Source organism: Nicotiana tabacum, chromosome 3, assembly GCF_000715075.1.
Source record: "Nicotiana tabacum cultivar K326 chromosome 3, ASM71507v2, whole genome shotgun sequence".
NCBI classification, from domain to species: domain Eukaryota; kingdom Viridiplantae; phylum Streptophyta; class Magnoliopsida; order Solanales; family Solanaceae; genus Nicotiana; species Nicotiana tabacum.
Window position 1 is genome coordinate 95,506,332 of NC_134082.1, and position 26,483 is coordinate 95,532,814.

The 26,483-nt window shown below is 39.0% G+C and overlaps 1 protein-coding gene across 1 annotated transcript; it reads right to left on the reverse strand.

The window, feature by feature from the left end:
- Positions 1 to 5,136: 5,136 nt before the first annotated feature.
- Positions 5,137 to 5,820, reverse strand: LOC142176689 (secreted RxLR effector protein 161-like). Its single transcript, XM_075244836.1, has one exon. It carries the CDS (start codon positions 5,818 to 5,820, stop codon positions 5,137 to 5,139), a length of 684 nt encoding a protein of 227 aa, XP_075100937.1.
- Positions 5,821 to 26,483: the final 20,663 nt, after the last annotated feature.

The window sequence follows — 26,483 nt, forward strand, 5'->3', positions numbered from 1 at the left end:
CATACACATGATGAAGAGGCAGGGGAAATGAAGTCTCATTACCTAATACTCCTAGTAGGCTTGAATGACTCGGTCTGACCCCATTAACTAGGATGAATATGGAGGAAGAACTAACACAAGAGATGACATTTATGAGAGCAGTGAGAAAGTTGAAAGCTTGGAGTGTATCACTAATGAAGAACCATTCAATTATGTCAAATGCCTTTTACAAGTCAGTCTTTAGTATTATGTTGGCATTTCTACCTTCCATTTTTCTGATTTGATTAATGTATTCTTGGACAATTACTGCATTATCAGAGGCTAGGGTCTTGTTTGGCTAGGGTCTATGATTTCCGGGAGGTACAGTTTTATCCTATTGGCAACAATCTTGGTTACTATTTTGTAGATTGTATTTCATAGCCCTCTAGGTCTAAAGTTATTAAGCATGGTGACATGAGGGAATTTTGGAATAAGGCACATTAGTATTGCATTCATAGTGGGGTGCATGGTTTGAAATTCAAACTACTTCTACAAAACTCAGTGGCAAAATTGCTTACTATGTTCAAGTATTTCTGATAGAAGAAAGGATTCATCCCATCAAGACTAGGAGCTTTGAAGGTCTTGAGGAGAAGATGGCCTTCTTGACCTTAATATCTCGGGGAGGGGGGGGAGATCAGGCTGTCCCTTTGAAGGTTAGATAGTGTGTGGTTTTGGCCAATTGGGCTAGTTTTGAGGATGGGGGATTGTGTGTGTGAAGAGGTATAAAGGAAGTTGAAATAGTTAAGGATAGAGTTCTGATATCCTATTGGTCATTTTGCCAATTACCAATTTTATCCTTAAGAGAGAGGATTCTATTTTTTTCCTTCTCCTATTGAGAATAAAGGTGTAGAAGAATCTGGTGTTGACATCCCATCAGAGAGCCAATTGATTATGAATTTCAATTTCCAATAGTCCTTTCTATTTTTGAGAATGAAATCGAATTCCTCAATCAATTTGTTTTCCAGGTTTAGGAGGAAATGATTATATTAGTATTGAGGGGACTTCTAGATGCTAGCTAGTATGTCCATAAGTCTACTCTTTTTGTGAAAGAAATTACCAAAGGTACCCCTATTTCACTGGATAGCACTTTTCTTAAACTGTTGGGTTGATTGGATGAGTATGGAACTAGGGAATGAAGGAATCCTGGATAAGGTTGGGGAAGGATGGATGGTTGTACCACATAGTTTCAAATCTGAATGGTTTATTTATTCTAGGGTTGGATTCAGTTTTTAGCCTAATGAACAATGGGCACTAATCAGAGTGGGTCCTAGAAAGGTAGGTAATAGTAGCCTCTAGGTATTTTGAGATCTAGGAGTCATTAGCAAAACACCCATCGATTCTCTCTAGAGTCAAGCTATTTCTATTTCTATACTTCTATTGGTCCAGGTATATTTACTCCCCTTATCATAGTTCTATTAATTTGCACCGGTTTAGCGATTCTAGAAGTGGTTACTTCTATTAGGGTTTATGTAGTTTCCACCAAACTTATCCCTAGCTTTCAGGACTTTATTGAAGTCCCCTCTTAAACAACTACTACTATAATTCCTAGAAACGTCAGCTAAACTATACCAAAGCCATCTTCCATCAGATAAGTGATTACTACATGTATATTGCAGAGAAAATTTAGGGGGTATGCGAGGGTAATACCTTGACCATGACATGGATACCTTGGGGGATGGTAGATATCTCATCTATCAGGATGGCATTCTCTTCCACATTATGATAATACCTCCAGATAGTCCAACCACTGGAAACTGAATGTGCAAGTCAAATCGGAGTTCCTCTGTCAACTTCTTATGCAAACATTCTTGTTTTCAGTAGCACTAGTATAATAGGTTTGTGGAGTTGGATCGTTAATGAGCAATGCGAACTCGGCATTATTTCTACCTCTAGCATTCCATATGATATAATTCATTAGAAGGTTAGGGTTGGTTGGGGTTTCTGTCATTTGTGCGTTCTTTATCCCCTGAGGAGACACCACCATCTTCTTCTTCTTTCCTAGAGTCCGCATGCGCATAACCGAGGTAAGTGTTATTAATGGTTTGAGCACTCCCTGGTTCTGATGAGATCCTAGTCTCATTACGCATTTGATTAGTGCTCTGGGACATATTAGAACTTAGATCTCCCTGTAGTCTATACTGAACTCGATCGCCCTCACTGAGTCTAGTAATAGGGAGTCTGTGTGGGTTGTAGCTGCTCCTCGCTATGTTCACCTCTCTGGTTGCTTTTCCCTTAAGAAGATCCATGGCATTGGTTATTTCCTCTGTTATGTTTCCCAGTAGTGGGTTATGTCCTCTCCCTATAGGAGCTGAAGATGAAGCCTCTTGTTGGATCAATTTGTCGATCACTGTGAAGTGAGGCATTACTGTCGGGTCTTTTATCAATGGATCCGGGAAGGAAGGGATCGACAAAAATATCTGTTGCATGAGGTTGGTGATCATTGAAGGATTGATGCTACGATGACTGACACTATTGCTATTTTGGAGTATCGTGGACCGTCATAGTTGGGAGCCAAAGGTGTCCAAGGGCCCGTTCAAGCCTTCATGGTGACCTTTTCTAGGTCAGATGAGTTTTGGATGATGAGTGTTACCGGTTGATTTCCCAATAGAAATTGTAGGTTAGCCCATATCCTTGTAAGGCTAGTTCTAGCTATGGCGCCGGTGTATGGTCCGGTGGCAGGGGAACAGAGGTTATGATGATAGGTGATGGATGGGATTGTTCCATTTTTGGGGTTTTTGTCTTCCTTATTTAAGTATTGGTGGTGATTGAATTTTCCAGGGAATACATGATAACATGTTAAAAAATTGGGGTAAGATTATTTTAATTTGCGGAGCTTTTATAATTGCGTATAGTGCCGGGGATATTAAATTAATTGTGAATCTGCTTGAATTGACAGATATTGTCATGTCACCTGAATTTGAATGATGATTACACAGGTGATACACTTGAGTAGCCATAGATTGTGGTATGATTGCTTCACTAGAGGGTTCTGTTAGAGGGTGAGTAGAGTGTGGGTAGCTATTATTGTAGGGCGTATCAGTGGAGAGGGTATTTTCCAATGGGGATTGGGTCTCGTTTGTGGACTTCTTGGAACCCGCATGGGCGAATACAACCTCCCTTGTTAGTCTTGCGGCTTCAGTAACTGGGTCTGCATTTTGATTTGGCATGGGAACCGTTTGTTGTGAGTTTGGATAATCGGTAGGGCATGTTCCCAATGTAGTACTTGTTTCGTTTGGACCGGGCCCCACCTTTATCTTTACATTGGACTTGGTTTATTCCTGCATTGAGTGGGCTTTGGGGAAAGAAAATTTTGGGGTTATTCCGATTATCTAAATTAGCGTACTTATTTATTTTTCATGGTTGAGGGTTATTTAATTTATTGAAAGAATTTTTATTATTATACTTGAAAGTTTTTGTTTCAAGGAACTTACAAAAATTTGAATCGAACATTTTTAGTTGAATTCCTTGAGTCGATTCGCCATTCTGATTTGTATTTTTTGCCATTCGCCATTAAGATTTTCTAATCAATAATGGAGTTTTTATTGCAAAACCACCCATACACATACAAGAATCAAAATTAATGCTTTTTTTAGAATTAAAAAGTGTAGAGAGGACTCTCAATGCCAAAAATACAAACTTTCAGAGATACATGATTAGAGTGGGCACCTTAGGGAATGAATGCTTCAACATATATATATATATATATATATATATATATATATATATATATATGAAGGAACACACGATAATCTAAACACATTAGATAGCGCATAAATCGTAAAACGAAAATTTACTTGTTCTTCGTGAAGCGATAATTAAAATGGATGAACCGTGGCTAGAATTACTGGTCGGCGGTGGTTGTCACGGTGTATTGGAGTAACCCCCAATTCCATAGTCTAAACCCTAATTTGATTGTGAGATAGAGAGAGCGTAGGAAAAATACTGCTCAGAGTCATGTTTTAGTGTATACACTAAGTGTACTTATTTAGGGAATATTAGGGTTAACTAATAACCCTATTGGGCCTTAGAGCACCCCTTATGGGTGGACCCAATATTTCCTACATCTCCCAGTCACATATAATGGGAGTGCTCATCTAGCCAGAGAAACATATTCTCAACTTATCTCCTCAATCATTCATACAGGAAGTAGATCGTGCGACCAACATACTGTGAGAGCTAAGTGCTATACATCTGTTAGGAGTATAGCCTCTCGTCGAGCACAAACCTGCAAGTAGATCATAAAGTATGAAGTACCCTAGATCATATAAATCACATTTGATATATTCTCAAAATCTCATATATCATTATTTCTTGTATTCACAATCATAACTCATAAGTTATAATTGGTGAGACTAGTGAATACAAATAAATGAGATTCCATCAATGATCTTCCTCTTCTCACGATTCCCATAACATTAGTATGACTTCTTTTCTAGATATGCTCCGCTAGACCGAATCTGTGTACATGGTCTTTTGGAAATACACTAAGATAGCTAACATCACACTAAGTCTCAAGCAACTGATCGGAGTCTCTAAGGGTACAAAATCTTGAGCTATCATAAAAGCTCTGGGTCTCACACAACAATAAGTTGAGAATGAACTTATGTTAACCCAATTGATCGACATTAGCACACATGGTACGAACATGTGCTACAACATTTTCTCCCTTTTCCCAAGGAGCGTATGTCTTTATCTCATAAAGAATGTTGTACAAATGATATTTAGACACCATAGTATCTAAATTTGAGTTCTTTGATCTACAATATCATTTTTAACTCGCATCTGGCTCACAAAGTAGACTAGGTGAACGTTTTTCACCCTAATGACCTTATGTCATTGTTTAAGTGACGTTCTGATTTTAAGCGAATAGCTCTCAAATTATCCTTATGATAATTTTACTTAAAATCATGTCTCATCTCCTCATATCACTAAGATAAGGAGGCGGTTTCCTGTGTGAGAAGGCCAACCTCATATCTACTTGACATACTTATAAAAAATGAACAAAAAATTTACATAACATTCAACAATAAAAATATGTATGTATGTAAATCAACTTTATTGATAATCAAAGAACATCAGTTTGAGAACACGGGAAAATAAATAACAAAATAAATTACCTCAGAGTCTATGCAAGCCTTGAGACCTAGTGTATCTCACAAATGCATCTCTAGACAAAGGCTTGGTCAATGGATCTGCTAACATATCTTTTGTAGACACATACTTCACATTCACTACCTTGCATTTAACCATGTCTCTCACATAGTTATACTTGATATCTATATATTTGGTTTTACAATAAAACTTTGGGTCCTTGGTGGAGGATATTGCAGCCTCACTGTCACAGTAGACTAATACTGCTTCAGTATTTTCAGCAATATCCAACAAGTGCTCCAAGCACTTTTTCAACCAAATATCTTCTTGTGCTGCTGATGCGAGAGCCATGTATTCGGCTTCCATCGTAGATAGTGATACACATGATTGTTTCTTACTACTCCATGATATGGCCCCATCACTGAGTAAGAAAACATATCTTGAGGTAGACTTCCTCTCGTCTAGATCTCCTCCATGGTCAACATCACTGTATCCAACTAATCGCAGATCCTTGCAGCCTTGATAACAAATGGCATAATCAGCAGTTCCCTTCAGAGATATCATGATCCTCTTTACTGCTTGCCAATGTGCTAAACTTGAGTCGGTCTGATATCTACTTACCAAGCCAACTGCTTGACAGATATCAGGTCTAGTGCACACCATAGCATACATTAGACTTCCGACTACGCTCCTATAAGGAACTCGGCTCATTCTTTCTATCTCTTCAGGAGTCTTAAGACACATATGATATCCCAAGGTATGGACTTTATTGATATGAGTTTCAACGGGCTACTATTTTGCATATTAAATCGTTCAAGAACTTTTCTAATATAATTCTCTTGTGAGAGATACAATAGTTTCTTTGGATGATCTCTTGAAATCTTAACTCCAAGAATATATGCAGCTTCACCCATATCTTTCATCTCAAATTGGGATGATAACCATGACTTTATCTCGGTTATAAACTCCTTATCATTTCCAGCTATAAGTATGTCATCTACATACAATGTTAAAATCACAAGCTTGTTTCTTGATCTCTTGGTATAAACGCAATGGTCTTCATCCATCATGGTAAAACCATTGGATACAAGAACATTTTGAAAGCATATGTACCACTGCCTTGAATATTTTTTGAGGCCATAAATAGACTTCAAAAGTCTACAAACCTTTTGTTCGTGGCACTTTTCAATGAAACACTCAGGTTGTTCTATATAGATTTCTTCATCTAGTTCTCCATTGAGAAAGGCAGTCTTTACATCCATCTGAGGTAATTCAAGATCCAGGCTTGCAACAATAGCTAGAACCAGGCGAACTGAGGTAAATCGTACAGCAGGCGAGAAAGTCTCTTTGTAGTCTATTCCTTTCTACTGTGTATACCCTTACGTCAACAGTCGAGCCTTATATCTCTCAACTATGCCATCAGCCTTGAGCTTAATTTTGAGAATCCATTTGCTCCCAATTGCTTTGCGTCCTTCAGGGAGGTCAACTAGTCCTCAAACTTTGTTGACTCTTATAGACTCCAATTCATCTTCCTTTGCTTTCGTCCATTTATCCTTAGAAGGGCATGAGAGAGCCTCTTTTACATTTTTAGGCTCGTTTTCTTCTTGTAGGAGCATCATAAATAGTTCTCCGCCTTCAACATCAAATCGTCGGTGGGGAATCTTTTTATATGAACCACGTCTTACTTGTGATTCATCATTGTTCCCATTTGGATCAATGTTGCTCCCACTCGGATCAAGATCATTCATCTTGCTCCCACTTGGAACAAGATTTGTGACCATCTCGCTCCCACTTGGAACAGGATCCATTTGGTCACTTCCACTAAAAGTAGAAGGATTACTTTCATTCGCATCTGATGATAAGGGAGGTCTTTGATGAGAAACTAATTCATCATTTGCTAAAATTCTCCCACTCAAATGAAGTGATCCTTGTACTTCTTGATCCATTATCTCAAATAAGGTTAGGTGTCACGCCCCCGGTTCGCCCTCCATGAAACATCGTGACGGCACCTAGTCTCTTCGACTAGGTAAGCCTAAACTTGCGGTAGATAACCAAAACTTACGGAAGATAACCAAAACTTGCGAAAGTAAAACAATTTAAAAACATAAATAAGGCAATAACAATGTTAAATGTGCTGCTCGGCATACACCATATTTATATAGATCTCAAAACCATTATCTAAATCCAAGACCCGGAAACCCACGAATCACAAGCTAAGAAAAAGAAATACTACATAGCTCTAACTCCGGAATTTGTCTAATAAGAACAGAAAGTACAGAAGGGCTAAATACCAAAAGCAGGAATAGAAAGGGACTTCTCGGTCTGCAGACGCGACAAATATACCTTAAAGTCTCTAGAGCAGTCACCTCCCTCAAGGATAGTAGGCCTGATCAACGGTACTTGGATATGCACATGTAAAACATGAGTAATTGGGGCATGAGTACACCACAACGGTACTCAGTAAGTGCCAAACCTAACCTCGATTGGGTAGTGACGGGGAAGGTCAGGGCCCTACTATGGTTAAACAAATATAAAGATCAACAGTATAGGACAAAACAATATAAATAAGTACAACAGTAAAATAACACAGGATATACAGAACAACAACAATTATACAGAACACGGTAAACTTGAAAAGGAAATACAGCTCAGCACCAATAGTAACAATCGAGGATCTCCCAGGATACCTTCATGTAGTCCCATCTTTACATATCCAGTGAATCTCCTGGGATACCGTCTCGTAGTCCATCATTTATATGTCTGAAGGATCTCCAGAGATCCTGTCCCGTAGTCCATCTGATAGTGCGCGGGGATCTACCGGAATCCCGTTCCGTAGTCCCAAATATAAATACTCAGTACTGGAGGAATCTATCGGGTGCGTTCCCGTAATTCCATATAACTGTGCAAGGGGGATCTACCGAGAATCTAACCCGTAGTCCCAAAGTAAATAGACAAGGGGAGCTACCGGAATCCCACATCCATAGTCCCAAAATAAATACACAGCAGCAGCAGGAAGATAAACAAAAATAGCAAAATTCATATTAAGGCAATAAGTGATTCTAGCCTAGCATGCTGCACTGAATTCAAGTAAGATGGTTAAATCAAATGAAGCAATTAAGTTACTTAGACATGCTTTACTAAGCTAACAATAGGCTTAATAGTGCAAGTAATAGAAACAGGAAAGGAAACATACTAGTAAGTACTTAAAGAAAATCGGATTTCCAACAATTAGCACAAGTACGCACTCGTCACCTCACGTACAAGGCATTTCAATTACCAGATATACCAATCCTAAAGGAAATGTCCCCCACACAAGGTTAGACAAGCCACTTACCTCGAATCTGCTCAAAATCAACCCAATACCACGTCTTTGCCACGAGTACTCGACTCCAAATGGCCCAAATCTATTCAATTCAATCGCATAATGTAAATAACACTTCAAGTAACTGATTCTACAATTAAATTCTAAGCTAATACGCAAAATTATGTAAAATGACCAAAATGCCCCTCGGGCCTACGTCTCGGAATCGAGTGAAATTTACATTTTCAGAAACCTCATACTCTTACGAGTCTATACATAATAAGAACACTGAAATCGGAGTCCAAATAACCCCTAAAATCTTCAATTAAAGGCCTCTTAAACTAAAACCCTAATTACCCATTTTTCCCAGATTTCTCACCAAATATTAGGTTTTTAATCACATAAAAACGAGTTATAAAGTTAAGGATGTTATCTCCAAGTGATTCCCCTTTGTTTTCCTCAAAAATCTCTCTCAAAAGCTTCAAACCCGGATGAGAATGGTGAAAGAATCCCTCAAATTCGCGAAGGCAACTATTTATATGTTCTGCCCAGCGATTTCCGCATTTGCGGCCCTGGGACCGCATCTACAGTCCCGCTTCTGCGGACACAATGTTACATATGTGACTTTCATTAAAATGCCAGCTTCCGCATCTGCGGACATCTAACCGCAAGAGCGGTTCCGCTTCTGCGAGCCCTTCACCGCATCTGTGGTTCCTGAGGAATTAACACAAAGTCGCTTCTGCGGCCCTTTAGCCGCTTCTGCGGCCCTTTATCTGCGGTCCCCAAACCGCAGATGCGAAATACCAAAAGACCAGCTGCTGCAGCAACTTTAACTCCATAATTTCCTCCGTTAACCATCCGAATTCATCCCGAGGTCCCTGGGACCTCAACCAAAGGCATCGACATATCCTAAAACCTTATTCAAACTTGTACAAATCTTCAAAACACTTCAAACAACATCAAAACAACCAAAACACATCGGATTCAAGCCTAAGTTTCTAAAGTCTTTCGAATTCTTCTTTCGATCAAAAACCCAACCAAAACACGTCCGAATGACCTAAAATTTTGCACACACATCCCAAATGACACAACGGAACTACTACAACTCCAGAAATTCCATTCCGGCCCTCGGATCAAAATCTCACTATCGAACCGGAAACTTCCAAAATTCAACTTTCGGCATTTCAAGTCTAAATTAGCTACGGACCTCCAAAAATACAATCCGAACACGCTCCTAACCCTGAAATTACCCAACAGAGCTAACAGAACCATCGGATTTTCGTTCCGATGCTGTATCCACATTGTTCCGACTATGGTCACTTTTCCAACACTTAAGCTCTCATTTAGGGACTAAATGTCCCAAAACATTCCGAAACTCAGAACCGAACATCCCGACAATTCAAAATAGCAGAATAAACTTGGGGAAATCAATTAATAGGGGATCGGAGGGTTAATTCTTAATACGACCGGCCGGGTTGTCACATCCTCCTACACTTAAACATTCGTTTGTCCTCGAATGAGCATAGAGACATACCTAAAGTAGTGAAAAGATGAGGGTAACGGCTGCGCATATCCTGCTCGGTCTCCCAGGTTGCCTCCTCGACCGGCTGACCCCGCCATTGAACCTTCACTGATACAATGTTCTTTGACCTCGGCTTTCTAACCTGCCTGTCCAATATTGCCACTGACTCCTCAATATATCCTTGTCCAACTGGACTGAACTGAAATCCAACACGTGTGATGGGTCACCGTGATACCTCTAGAGCATCGAAACATGAAATACCGGGTGAACTCCTGCCAAGCTGGGAGGTAAGGCAAGTTCATAAGCAACCTCCCCAACACGCCTCAATATCTCAAAAGGGCCAATAAACCTCGGACTCAACTTCCCTTTCTTCCCGAATCTCATAACGCCCTTTATAGTTGAAACCTGAAGCAGAACCCGCTCTCCAACCATATAGGAAACATCACGAACCTACCGGTCCGCGTAACTCTTCTGTCTGGACTGGGTTGTACGGAGCCTATCCTGAATCACCTTAACCTTCTCCAAAGCATCCTGAACTAAGTCTGTGCCCAATAGTCTATGCTCACCCGGCTCAAACCAACCCACAGGGGATCTAACTGCCTCTCATATAAAGCCTCATATAGTGCCATCTAAATGCTGGACTGATAGCTGTTCTTATAAGCAAACTCTACCAATGGCAAGAACTGATCCCAAGACCCTCCAAACTCAATCACACACGCACGAATCATATCCTCAAGAATATGAATAATGCACTAGGACTGTCCGTCCGTCTGAGGGTGAAATGTTGTACTCAACTCCACCCGAGTACCTAACTCATGCTGAACGACCCTCCAGAACTGTGATGTGAATTGAGTACCTCTATCTGGAATGATGGAAACTGGAATACCATGCAAACGAACAATCTCCCGGATATAGATCTTCGCCAACCGCTCCGAGGAATAAGTAGTACACACAGGAATAAAGTGAGCGGACTTGGTCAGCCGATCCACAATTACCCAAATAGCATCGAACTTTCTCAAAGTCCGTAGGATCCCAACTACAAAGTCCATGGTGATCCGATCCCACTTCCACTCCAGGATCTCCATCTGCTGAAGCAACCCACCCGGTCTCTGGTGCTCATACTTCACCTGCTGACAGTTGAGACACCGAGCAACAAATCCAACTATATCTTTCTTCATCCACCTCCACCAGTAGTGTTGTCTCAAATCCTGATACATCTTGGCGACACCTAGATGAATGGAATACCGTGAGCTATGGGCCTCCTCCAGAATCAACTCTCGAAGCCCCTTAACATTGGGCACACAAATCCGACCATGCATCCTCAATACCCCATCATCACCAATAGTCACATCTCTTGCATCCCCGTGCCAGACCTTGTCCTTGAGGACAAGCAAATGAGTATCATCATACTACCGTTCCCTGAGTACGATCAAATAAGGAAGACCAAGAAACCACACAAGCTAGAACCCGACTGGGCTCCGAAAGATCCAATCTCACAAACTGGCTGGCTAAGGCCTGAACATCCATCGCCATAGGCCTCTCCAATGCTGGTAAATAAGACAAACTCCCCAAACACTCTGTCCGGCAACTCAAAGCATCGGCCACCATATTGGCGTTGCCCGGGTGATACAAAATAGTGATGTCATAGTCCTTCAACAACTCTAACCACCTTCTCTGGCACAAATTTAGATCCTTTTACTTGAACAAGTGCTGCAAGCTCCGATGGTTAGTATAAATCTTACAAGGAACCCCGTATAAATTATGGCGCCAAATCTTCAGGGCGTGAACAATGGCAGCTAACTCAAGGTCGTGAACAGGGTAGTTCTTCTCATGTATCTTCAACTGTCTAGACGCATAGGAAATTACCCTACCGTCCTGCATCAACACCGCTCTAAGACTAAGCGTCGAGGCATCACAATAGACCATATAAGACCCCGAACCTGTAGGCAGTATCAAAATTAGGGTTGTGATCAAAGCTGTCTCAAGCTTCAGAAAGCTTGCCTCACACTCTTCCGTCCACTGAAATGGAGCACCCTTCTAGGTCAACCTGGTCATAGGGGCTGCAATCGATGAAAACCCCTCCACAAAATGACGGTAGTAGCCAGCCAAACCAAGGAAACTACGGATCTCAGTAGCTGAGGATGGTCTGGGCCAACTCTGCACAACCTCTATCTTCTTTGGATCCACCTAAATACCCTCACTTGATACCACGTGGCCTAAGAATGCCATTGAATCCAACCAAAACTCACATTTCGAGAATTTAGCATATAACTTCTTCTCTCTCAAAGTCCGAAGCACAATCCTCAGGTGCTACTCAAGATCTTCCCGACTCCGAGAATACACCAGAATATCATCAATAATGACAATGACGAACGAGTCAAGATATGGCCAGAATACACTGTGCATCAAATGCATAAAGGCTGTTGGGGCATTGGTCAGCCCAAATGACATAATAAGGAACTCGTAATGACCATACCGAGTCCTGAAAGTAGTCTTTGGGATGTCGTGCTCCTGAATCTTCAACTGATGGTAACCTGAGCGCAAATCAATCTTAGAAAACACTCGTGTGCCCTGAAGCTGGTTAAACAGATCATCAATACGAGGCAAAGGATAACGGTTCTTCACTGTAACCTTGTTCAACTGGCGATAATCAATACACATACGCATATACCCATCCTTTTTCTTCACAAACAAGATAAGAGCATGCCAAGGTGATACGCTGGGCCGAATAAAACCCTTATCAAGAAATTCCTGTAACTGATCCTTCAACTCCTTCAACTTAGGAGGAGCCATACGATATAGAGGAATAGAAATAGGCTGAGTGCCAGGTAACAAATCAATGCCAAAATCAATATCTCTATCAGGCGGCATGCCTGGAAGGTCAGCTGGAAACACATCAGGAAAATCCCGTACTACTGGAACTGAATCAACTGAAGGGGTATCAATACTGACATCTCTCACATAAGCTAAATACGCATCACACCCCTTCTAAACCATACACTGAGCTTTAAGAAAATAAATAACTCTACTGGAAGTGTGATCTAAAGTACCCCTCCACTCAACATGCGGTACACCTAGCATAACTAGCATCACGGTTTTAGCGTGATAATCAAGAATAGCATAATGGGGCGACAACCAGTCCATGCCCAAGATAATATCAAAATCAACCATGTTGAGTAATAATAGATCGGCTCTGCTCTCAAAACCACTAAGAGCAACCAAACACGACCGATAAACGCGGTCCACAACAATAGAATCTCCCATAATAGTAGAAACATAAACAAGAGAACTCAAAGAATCCCGAGTTACACCCAAATGCGGAGAAAAATAAGAAGACACATAAGAGTAAGTAGAGCCTGGATCGAACAGAACCGATGCATCTCTATGGCAAACCAATATAATACCTGTGATGACAGAATCGAAGGCAACAACCTCGGTATGGGCAGGAAGGGCATAGTATCTGGCTTGGCCTCCCCCTTTAGGGCGACCTCTACCTCCCCGACCTTCACCTCTAGCTGGCTGAGTAGGTGGGGTAGCAACTGGAGCTGTAACCATAGCTTGAGAACTCTACCGGGCACACTGTGGCTGAGAAGTCTATGGAGGTGCAACCCTCCCAAGTCTAGGGAAATCCCTCACCATATGTCGTGTGTCACCACACTCAAAACAAGCTCTGGGAGGAGGTGGTGGCTGTGACTGGCTAGGGCCAGGTCTGTTGGACTGATCTCTAAAAGCACCCCGCGCAGGAGGCGCGCTAGAAACTGGTGGTGCATAATAAGGCTCCTGAGGTCTAGGGGGAGCTGGAGCACTACTGGCTGCTAGAAGAGCTGAATGAATAGGGAGATTCATATAACCCCTACCATGACAACCTGCAGTTGGGGTACGGGCACCAGGATAATGGCCTAACTCTTGAGACCTCTTAGCCTCCCTCTCATCTCTCTCCCTAGCATGCATACTCTCGATCCTCCTAGCAATGCTCACCACCTATTGATAAGAAATATCCATCTCCAACTCACGATCCATGCTAGATCTGATGCTGGGAATAAGGCTCTCAATAAACCAGCGAACCCTCTCACGGACAATAGAAACCAAGGCTGGCACATGCCTATCCAAACTGGTGTAACATACAACATACTCTGAGACAGTCATGGCGCCCTGGCGCAAATGCTCAAACTCTATGCGCCATGAGTCCCTGAGGCTCTGAGGAACATACTCTCTCAGGAACAGATCTGAAAACTGAGTCCAAGTTAGTGAAACAGGCTCATTTGGACTGTCTAACTCATATGTGTGCCACCACTCATAGGCGGCTCCTCGAAGTTGAAAGATAGTGAAAGAAACCTTGCTCGATCATGAGATACCCATGGTACGGAGAATGTGGTAACACTCATCAAGAAATCCCAGAGCATCCTCCGACGCTAGATGACTAAATACAGGGGGCTTGTACTTCTTCAACCTTTCAAGCCTCAACTGCTCATCCTCAGAAGCCGCTGCCCTATCCTCGGGCTGAACTGGCACTGCAGGTGGCACAAGAATAATCTCAGGGACCTACTCAACATGCACTCGCTACTCAAGAGTGCGGGCGGCAGGAGTCTGTGCTCCTCCCCTGGCCTGAGACGTAGCTACAACAAGGGGAAGCAACCCTGCCTGAGCCAAGGTGGTGTACATGCTCATGAACTGTGCCAAAGTCTCCTGAAGAGCTGGAGTGGTAGTAGCGGTATGCGTGTTGTGTGCCTGGACTCCGGTTGGATCCGCTGGTGGTACCTCGGCGGCAGCTCGCACAGGTGCTCTGGCTGCACCGTGTGCGCGTCCTCGGCCTCTACCCCGACCCCGACCTTTGACAGCTACAGTAGGGGGCGCAGGTGCCGGATCGTCTCAGGTAGCACGTGTCCTCACCATCCGTGAGAGAATAGAAGACAGAAGTTTAGAATTGTGATGTCAAAATACCGCACGACAAGGAAATCAAATGAAGTGGAAATTTTCCTAACAGTTACATAGCCTCTCGTAGATAAGTACAAACGTCTCCGTACCGATCAGCGAGACTCAAATAAACTGGATTGTGATCCGGGACTCCTATGAACCTAGAGCTCTGATAATAACTTGTCACGCCCCCAGTTCGCCCTCCGTGAACCATCGTGATGGCACCTAGTCTCTACGACTAGGTAAGCCTAAACTTGCGGAAGATAACAAAAACTTGCGGAAGATAACCAAAACTTGCGGAAGTAAAACAATTTAAAAATAGAAATATGGCAATAACAATATTAAATGTGCCGCTCGACATACACCATATTTATATAGATCTCAAAAACAATATCTAAATCCAAGACCCGTAAACACACGAATCACAAGCTGAGAAAAGGAAATACTATATAGCTCTAACTCTGGAATTTGTCTAATAAGAACAGAAAGTACAGAAGGGCTAAATACTAAAAGCAGGAATAGAAAGGGACTTCTCGATCTGCAGACGCTGCAGATGTACCTCGAAGTCTCAAGAGCAGTCGCCTCCCTCAAAGATCATAGGCATGATCAGCGGTACCTGGATCTGCACATGTAAAACATGCACAGAAGGGGCATGAGTACACCACAGCGGTACTCAGTAAGTGCCAAGCCTAACCTCGGTTGGGTAGTGAAGAGGAAGGTCAGGGCCCTACTGAGGTTAAATAAATATAAAGATCAATAGTATAAGACAAAATAGTATAAATAAGTACAACAGTAAAATAACACAGGATATACAGAACAACAACAATTTTACAGAACATGGTAAACATGGAAAGGAAATACAACTCAGCACCAATAGTAACAATCAGGGATCTCCCAGGATACCGTCCTGTAGTCCCATCTTTACATATCCAGTGAATCTCCCAGGTTCGTAGTCCATCATATATATGTCCGAAGGATCTCCCAGGATCCCGTCCCGTAGTCCAACTCATAGTGCGCAGGGATCTACTGGAATCACGTTTCGTGGTCCCAAATGTAAATACCTAGTACTGGGGGAATCTACCGGGTCCATTCCCGAAGTTCCATATAACTGTGCAGGGGGATCTACTGGAAATCTAATCCGTAGTCCCAAAGTAAATATGTAGGGGGATCTACCATAAATCTAACCTGCAGTCCCAAAGTAAATGTACAGGGGGATCCATCAGGAATCTAACCCCTAGTCCCAAAGTAAACAGACAAGGGGGAGCTTCCGGAATCCCACATCCGTAGTCCCAAAATAAATACACAGCAGCAGTAGGAAGATAAATAGAAATAGCAAAATTCATATTAAGGCAATAAGTAATTCTAGCATGCTGCACAGAATTCAAGTAAGGCGGTTAAATCAAATGAAGCAATTAAGTCACCTAGACATGCTTTCCTAACAACATGCTTAATAGTGCAAGTAATAGAAACAGGAAAGGAAACATACTAGTAAGTACTTAAAGAAAGCCGGATTTCCAACAAGCACAAGAACGCACTCGTCACCTCACGTAAAACGCGTTTCAATTATTAGATATACCAATCCTAAAGGGAAGGTCCCCCACACAAGGTTAGCCAAGCCACTTACCTCGAACCGGCTCAAAATCAACCTAACACCACGTCTTTGCCACGAGTACTCGACTTCAAAGGCCCAAATCTATTCAATTCAATCGCATAATGTAAAAACCACTTCAAGTAACTGATTCTACAATCAAATTCTAAGCTAATATGCGAAACTATGTAAAATGACCAAAATGACCCTCGGATCCACGTCTCGGAATCAGGTAAAATTTACATTTTCAGAAACCTCGTACTCTCACGAGAAACAAGAACATTGAAATCAGAGTCCAAATGACCCCTCAAATCCTCAATTAAAGGCCTCTTAAACTCAAGCCCTAATTACCCATTTTTCCCAGATTTCTCAGCACTAATTAGGTCTTTAATCATATAAAAACGAGTTATGAAGTCAAGGATGTTACCTCCAAGCGATTTCCCTTTGTTTTCCTAAAAAATCTCTCTCAAAAGCTTCAAACCGGGATGAAAATGGTGAAAGAATCCCTCAAATTCGCGAAGGCAACTATTTATATGTTCTGCCCAGCGATTTCCGCATGTGCGGCCCTGGGACTGCATCTGCGGTCTCGCTTCTGCGGATACAACATCGCATCTGCGACTTTCATTAAAATGCCAGCTTTCGCATCTGCGGACCTTTAACCGCAGGAGCGGTTCCGCATCTGCGGACCTTTAACCGCAGGAGCGGTTCCGCTTCTGCGAGTCCTTCACCGTATCTGCGGTTCTTGAGAAATTGACACAAAGCCGCTTCTGCAACCCTTTAGCCGCTTCTGCAGTACCGTATCTGCGGTCCCCAAACCACAGATGCAAAAATACTAGAAGACCAGCTACTGCGGCAACTTCAACTCCAAAATTTCCTCTATTAACCATCCGAATTTATCTCGGGGTCCCCGGGACCTCAACCAAAGTCATCGACATATCCTAAAACCCTATTCAAACTTGTACAAATTTTCAAAACACCTCAAACAACATCAAAACAACCAAAATACATCGGATTCAAGCCCAAGTTTCTAAAATCTTCCGAATTCCTCTTTTGATCAAAAACCCAACCAAAACATGTCCGAATGACCTAAAATTTTGCACACACATCCCAAATTACAAAACGGAACTACTGCAACTCTCAAAATTCGATTCCGGCCCTCGAATGAAAATCTCACTATCGAACCGGAAACTTCCAAAATTCAACTTTCGGCATTTCAAGCCTAAATTAGCTACGGACCTCCAAAACATAATCCGAACACGCTCCTAACCCCAAAATCACCAAACGAGCTAACGGAACCATCAGGTTTCCGTTCCGAGGCCATCTCCACACTGTTCCGACTACGATCACTTTTCCAACACTTAAGCGCTCATTTAAGGACTAAGTGTCCCAAAACTCTCCAAAACTCAGAACCGAGCTTCCCGGAAATTCAAAATAGCAAAATAAACTTGGGGAAAGCAGTTAATAGGGGATCAGGGCGTTAATTCTTAAGATGACTGACCGGGTCGTCGTATTAGGTCTTGACCTACCTCTCCCTTCTTAGGGAGCTCATCCTCTAAGAATGTGACATCCCGTGATTCAAACTCAGTTACACTCGTACTGTCTTGCTGCCCTATAAACACATAGCCCTTTGAGGTTTCAGAGTATCTTATAAAGATATTTTTCTTTCCCTTCAGGCATAATTTGCCATATTTGTGAGAGGAATCATATGTATAGGTAGCACAAACCAAAGGTCTTACTACACTTAGGTCGGGTTGTCTTCCAGTCCATAACTCATATGGAGTGGTAGTAATTGATATTGTAGGCACTCGTTAACTACAAATGTGGCAGTAAGCAATGCATCACCCCAGTAACTAATTCGAAGGTTAGCTTGTGCCATCATTGACCTAACCATTTCTAGGAGCATTCTATTTCTTTTCTCCGCAACACCATTCTGTTGTGGAATATTTGAGATAGTCAACTGATGAACTATTCTTTTTTCATCACATAAATTATTAAACTGAGTTGATAAATATTCACGACCACGATCAGTTCGAAGAGCTTTTATCTTCTTGTTTAATTGATTTTCCACTAAGCTCATATAGCTTTTGAAGCAACTTATTGCTTCTGATTTGTGGGAAATAAAATAGACATAACTGAAATGGATAAATTCATCGATAAATATGATAAAATAACTTGTTTCATGCCTAGCCCTAACATTTATATCCCATAGATGTCCGAATGGACTAATTGTAAATGATATTCGGCTCTAGTTGTCTGACTAAAGGTTTTCTTGCAGATTTTCCAGCAAGACAATTTTCACAAGTGGACAATTTCACATGTTCAATGCTGGAAAGCAAACCTTGTTTTTCTAACCTTTGCATTCTTTGTTGGCCAATATGATCAAGTCTAGCATGCCATATGTTTACATCACTATCATATTTATGTGAAGAAACAAACATAGAAAAACTAGCATTATTATTAAATGAATCATAATCCAAATTCATAATAATTAAACCTCTGGTCACATGACCAAAACCAAATAAAGTTGAACCAAAAGTCAACTTGGCAGAATTGCCATGACAAAACAAGTCAAATCCTAACTTAAGCAAAACTAAAACTGAAATAACATTCTGGTGAACTGTTGGTACAAAGAGAATATCGTGTAATATTAGGTATCGACCACCACACAAGACTAACTTGCATGTACCGATCTCTGCAACAACAATCCTTCAACAACAACTTTATTGTTGTTGCCTACATATATCCACTTTGCTCCACGTAGAACTCGCCAAAATTCAACAAAGGCACTACGTTCCCAGGCTTTGTGGTCTGTTGCTCTTGAGTCTACAATCCACAAAGGATTAGATTCAGTTAGAAAAATAGAACTAGAAACACAAAGGTCACTAATTCGAGCATCGTGAAATACCTTTCTAGGAGGCTCAGAGCAATCTCTACCATAGTGACCCTTCTTGTCACAATTATAGCATTTCACTTTATCAACTTTCACACGTTTGGGACGTCTGTTCCTGCCTTTTTCAGTCTTTGCTCTTTTAGCAGGCTGAACTTGAGGTGGCCCTCTCTTCTTTCCCCAGTTCCTTTTCTTTGAATCACTCTTGGTTTTGGAGGTTGTTGCCATGTGTAACTCACCTATTGACTTTGCAGTCTCAAGTCGTTCCTCATATGACTCAAGGTATCTCCGGAGATCTTCCAGAGTTGTGATTCGCTCATTATAGGTCAAATGCATTTTCATATGATTCCAAGAACTAGGTAAAGAGCGTATGACCGCTTAGATTTGTTGTTCATCAGTCAACACATGACCAGCATCTTTCAACTCCCCGATTATATTTGTCATTTGCCTCATATGTGTTTTCATTAAATATTCTAGGCGTTTCTTATATGAGTCAAATTTGATCGTTAAGGATCTCAGTCTTGCAGTGGAACAGGTACCAAACCTTTTCCTCAAAGCATTCCAAAGATCCATAGCTCTTTGGTGATCCTTAAACTCCCTTAGAATGTCATCATCTAAGGTGCTCAATAATGTAATACGAGCATTGGAGTTCTTCTTCTTCTTCTTCTTCCAATTGTCATAGGCTTCATGCTCACGCCTATGCTGAGCAGTGTTGCCTTCCTCAGGCTCATTCATGACATTGTTAATGGCCTCCAGAGCCTCTTGCTCCTCTAGCACATACTGGACTTTCAAGCTCCAGTTTTCATAATTGTCACCGTTGAGTTTCAACCCTTTGTTAAGCTCAGCAACAATATTTTTCGAAGCAGTAGTCATTCTTTAACAAAATAAAAAATAAAATGAAGATCATAAAAAAATTAACGCAAGGCACGATGTTCTACATACATACATATTATGATACTAAGCATTAATTGATTAAGTTAATAAATACATATATTAATTATGGAGTCGAAAGTTCACTATGTTCCCAATCATCGTCCAAGAATTAAAATATTATGAAAATTGACCTATTCAATTATCTAACTAAGTTTCTTGATCATATTTAAGACAACATAATCATCTTGCATGATTTTATAATCCCATGTGAATCACAAGTTAACTAATAACTTATATTAGCATGCAAATAAAATTAATGTCAAACTAATTAACATTTATTACATGCTTTATAAATTCACATAAATTTTACTTTATTGTTAAACTAATTAACATATTATACATGTTAAACAAATTAATAAGTATTGTCAGTATTAAACTAATTAATATTAATTTCATGCTAAATAAATTAACATAAAGCATGTGTTAAACTAATTAACTAAAGTAGTGTTAAAACAATTAATATTTCAAGCATGTTAAATAAATTAACATATAAATTTAATGTTAAACAAATTAACATTTTTTTAGTGTGTTAAACAAATTAAAAAATAAAAATAATGATAAACAAATTAATATTTCAAGCAATTGGGATAATAAAATAATTATAATTTTCATAAAAGAATATAAATACTAAATTAATATTCTGAAACTTAAGTCCATAAGACTAATTTTAATAATCTGAAATTTATTAAAAAAAATAACATAACTAAATTTAAATTTAATTTAGGCCATTAGCCCAATAATTAAATTAAACAAGACATAAAGTGGGTCATTTGCCCATAGAAGCTCTGCCATCATTAAGAAAAGTAATATTTACCTCCTATAGCAAAGCTTAATACCCTATTTATTTAAAATAAATACCATTTAAAAAATTTATATTCTATATATACCTTTTATGATTAATAGCAAAATTTCCAATTTTGGTTATCTCCTACACTTAAGTCACTAAACACGCTATGTACCCTATTTCTCTCTCCATTATCAGATTTTTCTCTCTCATAGTTACCATTTTTCATACAACTTCTCAATACACGTCCATCCTCTCTCTATTTTGATACAATATATTTTATTTCTAGTTCCCTCTAAACACGCTCAAAATCAGAGAATCCTCCTCACACACACCGCTGCTTCCTCCTTCCCCAATCACTCAAATAAACCCTAATTTCCTCTAGATTTTACTCATTTGTTTCTATAATTAGTGTGGTAAGTATTTAATTTTTTTGATTTTCGCTATTTTTGCTCATTCTCAACATCTCTACTCACCAATTTTTCTCTAATCAATAGTATCCAAGCGTATTCTCACAATGGTTGAGAATATACCCCGCAAGTTGATTACTAGAGGTATACCCACTAAAATTCTCAATTTCGATGGGCCCTCTTTTTCTTGCAAATCACTCAAGGGGAATTGGATGCAGGTTTAGCCAAAAATATGGCATTGGAGAAGAGAACAAAAACTCGACCTGACAATTTCAAAGAAACCCAAGTCGAGAAATCATTGAAGGAAACAAGACCTCCCATTGCGAAAAAGAGGAAAAAAGATAAATCTGAAGCTTCATCTGTCAAGGGGAAGGAGGTTGAAGCAAGTAAAAGCTCGGATACACTAGAAGTAAAGGTAATTTCTGATATATTCATCTGTATTTATATGTATAAACATGTTGAATTATCTGTTCAAAAAGGATATTCAATGTATTTTTGTACTTATAGAAATCAATGATACATATATGTATATGTATTCTGATGTATTCTTATAGTTGTAGTTATAAGGATTTTCAAAGTTCCCATCACTGTTTTATTCTAATTGCAATGACTTTATTTGTTGTATGCTTATGTATTATATTAGTACATATATTTCTATCACTGATATCTTACTCCAGTTTATTTTAACAGTTTGTATTTAGTTGTATTCATGTCAGTTATACTATGAAATATGTGTTGTATTCAGTTGTATTTACATGTATTTATTCTTGTTAAATGCAGGGAATTAAGCTGTTTGTAAAACAATAGCCTATATTTGCACCGCATATCAGTGTATATACTAACACCGACATAGTCTCCAAGCTAAAAGAAAATCTTACTCCAGAGCAGTACAAACAACTGGGTAATACTTGTTTTGGAAATTTCCTTCAAATTAAGCGTTGTGAAGTCCAACATCAACTCTTCAGATGCTTCATGGCTCTCCAGTTAGAAGGAACTCCTGACAATGTATTTGCAATACACGTCAATGGTACTTCTTGATCTTTCTCAATAAGGGAGTTTGCGCTTGTGACTGGCCTCAAATGTGTTGGTAACGATGCTGATTTTGAGTTCAATGAAAAGGTTCCTAACCGGCTTATTGAGACTTACTTTGGAGGTGTCAATCTTGTCAAGAAGAAAGATTTGATGGAATGCTTTGCTGACAAGAATTGGGGTCACGACAACGATGGGGATGCCTTGAAGATAGTTGTGTTATATTTCATATGCTCCTTCATTTTTTCATCCGAGAAGATCAACACAACCGTCCCAAGGCTACATTTTGACTTGTAGAGAGTGGGCACTATTCTGAATATCCATGGGGTTTAAAAGCATTTGAAAGCCTGACAAAATCTATTAGCAAGAAGATGGATGCTCAGAAGAAGTACTATAGGATAGCTGGGATGCCCCTAGCTATGCAAGTGTGGTTTTATGAGTGTTGTTCAAATGTTGATCCCAAAATTGCACTCCGAGTTGATAACATATTCCCCAGAATACTCAATTGGAGAAACCACCGGAAATCAGCCAAACTTTGCTTATCTGATGAACGACATGTTCAATGACAAGACAAACATGGTAATTTACAATTTGTATCGTGTCTAGTTTACATTTTACTAATAATTAATGCTATAGACATTTGCATACAGTTATTGATGCATACAACTACATACAGTTGAATATAGTTGTTGTTGCCTTCATTATTACTGTTGCATACAGTTGCATATAACTTACTAATCATTACTGCTACCTTCATTTGAATACAAATTACAGTTTTATTCCAGATTTGCATACATCCATTGTAGTAAGACTTTGATTGTATTTCGTTTTTCAGATTATTTACAAGGACATCCATCCAACCGATATAGAGCTTGCCATTATTCAGATTCCTCCAGTAGGCGTTGCTGTTGAGAACAGTCCTACTCCTACTCATTAAGACAAGTCGGCAGAGGATTCAGATGACTTTTCTCCTACACCTGATCTTCAGTGTAAGAAGAAATATGTTGCAAGTGTTGGTCCATCTTCATCACTGCCCCATAAAAAGCGCAAGGAACAGATTATTCATCCCTCAAATACAGAGAATCAATCCAAGATTCCTCCTGTTGGTGTATCTGAAATTGCACAAAATGTTTTGCATCACAATCAGTTGACAGATTCCAAAAATGATGAAGTATCTTCTTTGAGGAAAGACCTAAAGACATTCAAAGAATACGTGAATTTTTTATCCACACATTACACATTACAGTTTAGTGCTTAACATTCGTATATTTTTGGCGCAATTTTCTAATTATTTTTGTCTTGCTAAGGTTGTCGGCGAGTTCAAGTCTCTGAGATCATTGATCAATGATAACTTTAAGATGCTTTCTGACCATCTTAAAGGCAATCAGAAAAAATAGAGCTTACACCAGATAAAGAAAACCACAGGGAGACGTGATGATGGTATTGAATTGTCATATGATGCTAACTTGCAAGATATTCCAAAAGGTCACAGACAGACTGATACAGTTGTCGGGGATAATGTTGAGGTTTAGCATTTTTTAACATCTTTAGCATATGTTTATATCTCCCGTTTTCTCTTATTTGGATTAATCATATATAAAATAATTTTGTAACATTGTGAAATACAAGTATATACAGAATAATTCATTATTTTTAATTATCTTGATCCTATATGCATTTGTATTTTCCTGACTTTATTTCTACATAATTATTGTACTCTTCTCATGTTGTATCTACGTGTATTCATATACTCCCTCCGTTTTAATTTATGTGAACATATTTCCTTTTTAGTCCGTGCCAAAAAGAATGACCTCTTTCCTTATTTGGAAATAATTTACCTTTACACAATGATTTATAGCCACACAAAATATATGTGCCTCATTTTACACCACAAGATTAAAAGTCTTCTCTTTTTTCTTAAACTCCGTGCCGAGTCAAATGGGTTCACATAAATTGAAATAGAAGGAGTATGTATTATAACATGATATTTGTATACATTTAAGCTGTATTTTACTGTATTCAGATGTATTTTAAATGGCATCATTGTTCTTAAATAACTGCTGTAATTTACTATATTTAGATGTATTTTAAGAGATGTATATCAGTACTATGTATCTAATTGCCTCATTAGTCTTGAATAACAACATGTATTTAAATATATTCAGATGTATTTTAATATTACTATGTAGTTGTAAATTAAAGATGTATTTAACTGAATCTGTATGATATATTTAATTGCCTTAGTATTTTTGAATAACTGTTGTATTTAACTATATTCAGCTGTATTTTAATGTATCTAGATGTATTATTCTTGAATCTGTGTGATGTATTTAACTGATTTTTCACTTATCATATTCAGTTTCGGTAATGTATTTACATGTATTTAACTGTATTCATACAATCAGTTACTACACTAACAATGATGCATACGTCTAACAGAATATAGTGTTTAATGCTATTTGTTTGGAGTGAAGAGTGGAGGGGAATACTACATCAGAGGTGTCGTGCAACATACCACCTATAGGCCAAGAAGGTGTATCTACAGATTTCTATGTATCTCAATTTGAGCTGGACAACAAGTTTCTTCCCAGTCAAATTCCAGAAACTAGAATTGTGATACACGACAGTGCAAAAAAAGTTGAATCAACCCCAGTACCATCTCATAGGAATCAGCGACCAAGTAGATGGTATTCTTCTCCTTACAAGTCTAACTTCGACTCCGCAGGTTAGTATTTTATAAACTAATGATCTATTTCTCCTTGGTTTTTATAATTAAAAGTCTCTATTGATGAATTCACTAAACAACAGGTACCTCAGTAAAGTTGACTCCCATTTTTGAAAAAAGACACCCCTTTAAGGATGATTCAATAACTGGGCCACATCCTACATTAATCATTTAGGAATACGACAAATGAGGTTCGTGATGGTCTTCTCGCTAGACATGAACAGAAGTGAGTTTTCCCCCGTATGTCTATTACGTATTTATATTTTTAAAAATAGATATAATATTTTTTTATATCATACTAGTAGAAGTAATTTGGAAGACCATTATAAGAAGAACAAGTCAACACTTCATATACCATTGGATTTTGGAGTTGATCAAGTCAATTCAAAAAATTGGTTTTACCTTCCGTTTGACGATAAACTATGGGATGACAATGTAAGTTTTACCCCTTCCAACTCCACTATAATTCATTTCTTAATATTGGTTTGTCTAATTGTATAATTCACAAATTGAGCTCACACAAATTTGTCTTACGTTACTTTTAATTTGTATTCAATTGTACTCAGATGTAATTTTATATCTGCTGTATTTAGTTGTATTCAGATGTATTTTAACATTACTCGGTGGTTGTAAATAACAAATATATTTAACTGAATCTGTATGATGTATTTAATGGCATTATTATTCTTAAATAACTGATGTATTTTACTGTATTCAGATGTATTTTAAAAGTTCTAATTAATTGTAACCAACAGATGTATCTCAGTATTATGTATCTAATTTCCTCATTAGTCTTGAATAACAACATGTATTTAAATATATTTAGATGTATTTTAAAATTATTCTGTAGTTGTAAATAACAACTGTACTTAACTGAATCTGTATGATGTATTTAATGGCCTCATTATGTTTGAATAACTGTTGTATTCAACTGTATTCAGTTGTATTTTAATGTATTCAGATGTATTATTCTTGAATATGGAACTGAGTTTTCACTTATAATATTCAGTTTTTTTTATTTGATTCATTGCACTAACACTATGTAATTAAATTTGTGTATACCATATTGGCGTCATATTCTACTATCTGAGAAAGAAGGGAAAGTACAACAAAATAAGCAACTTCAAGTATACAACTGTTGATTGTATATTCAAGACAAGAATCGCAGAAATCTTCGACAGGTATGCTGATACATATAGTAATACAAATGTATCCAAAGAAAAGGATATGGTATGTGAGTACATAAGGGGCTACATATTGCTAGCTAATGTACCTTGGCAT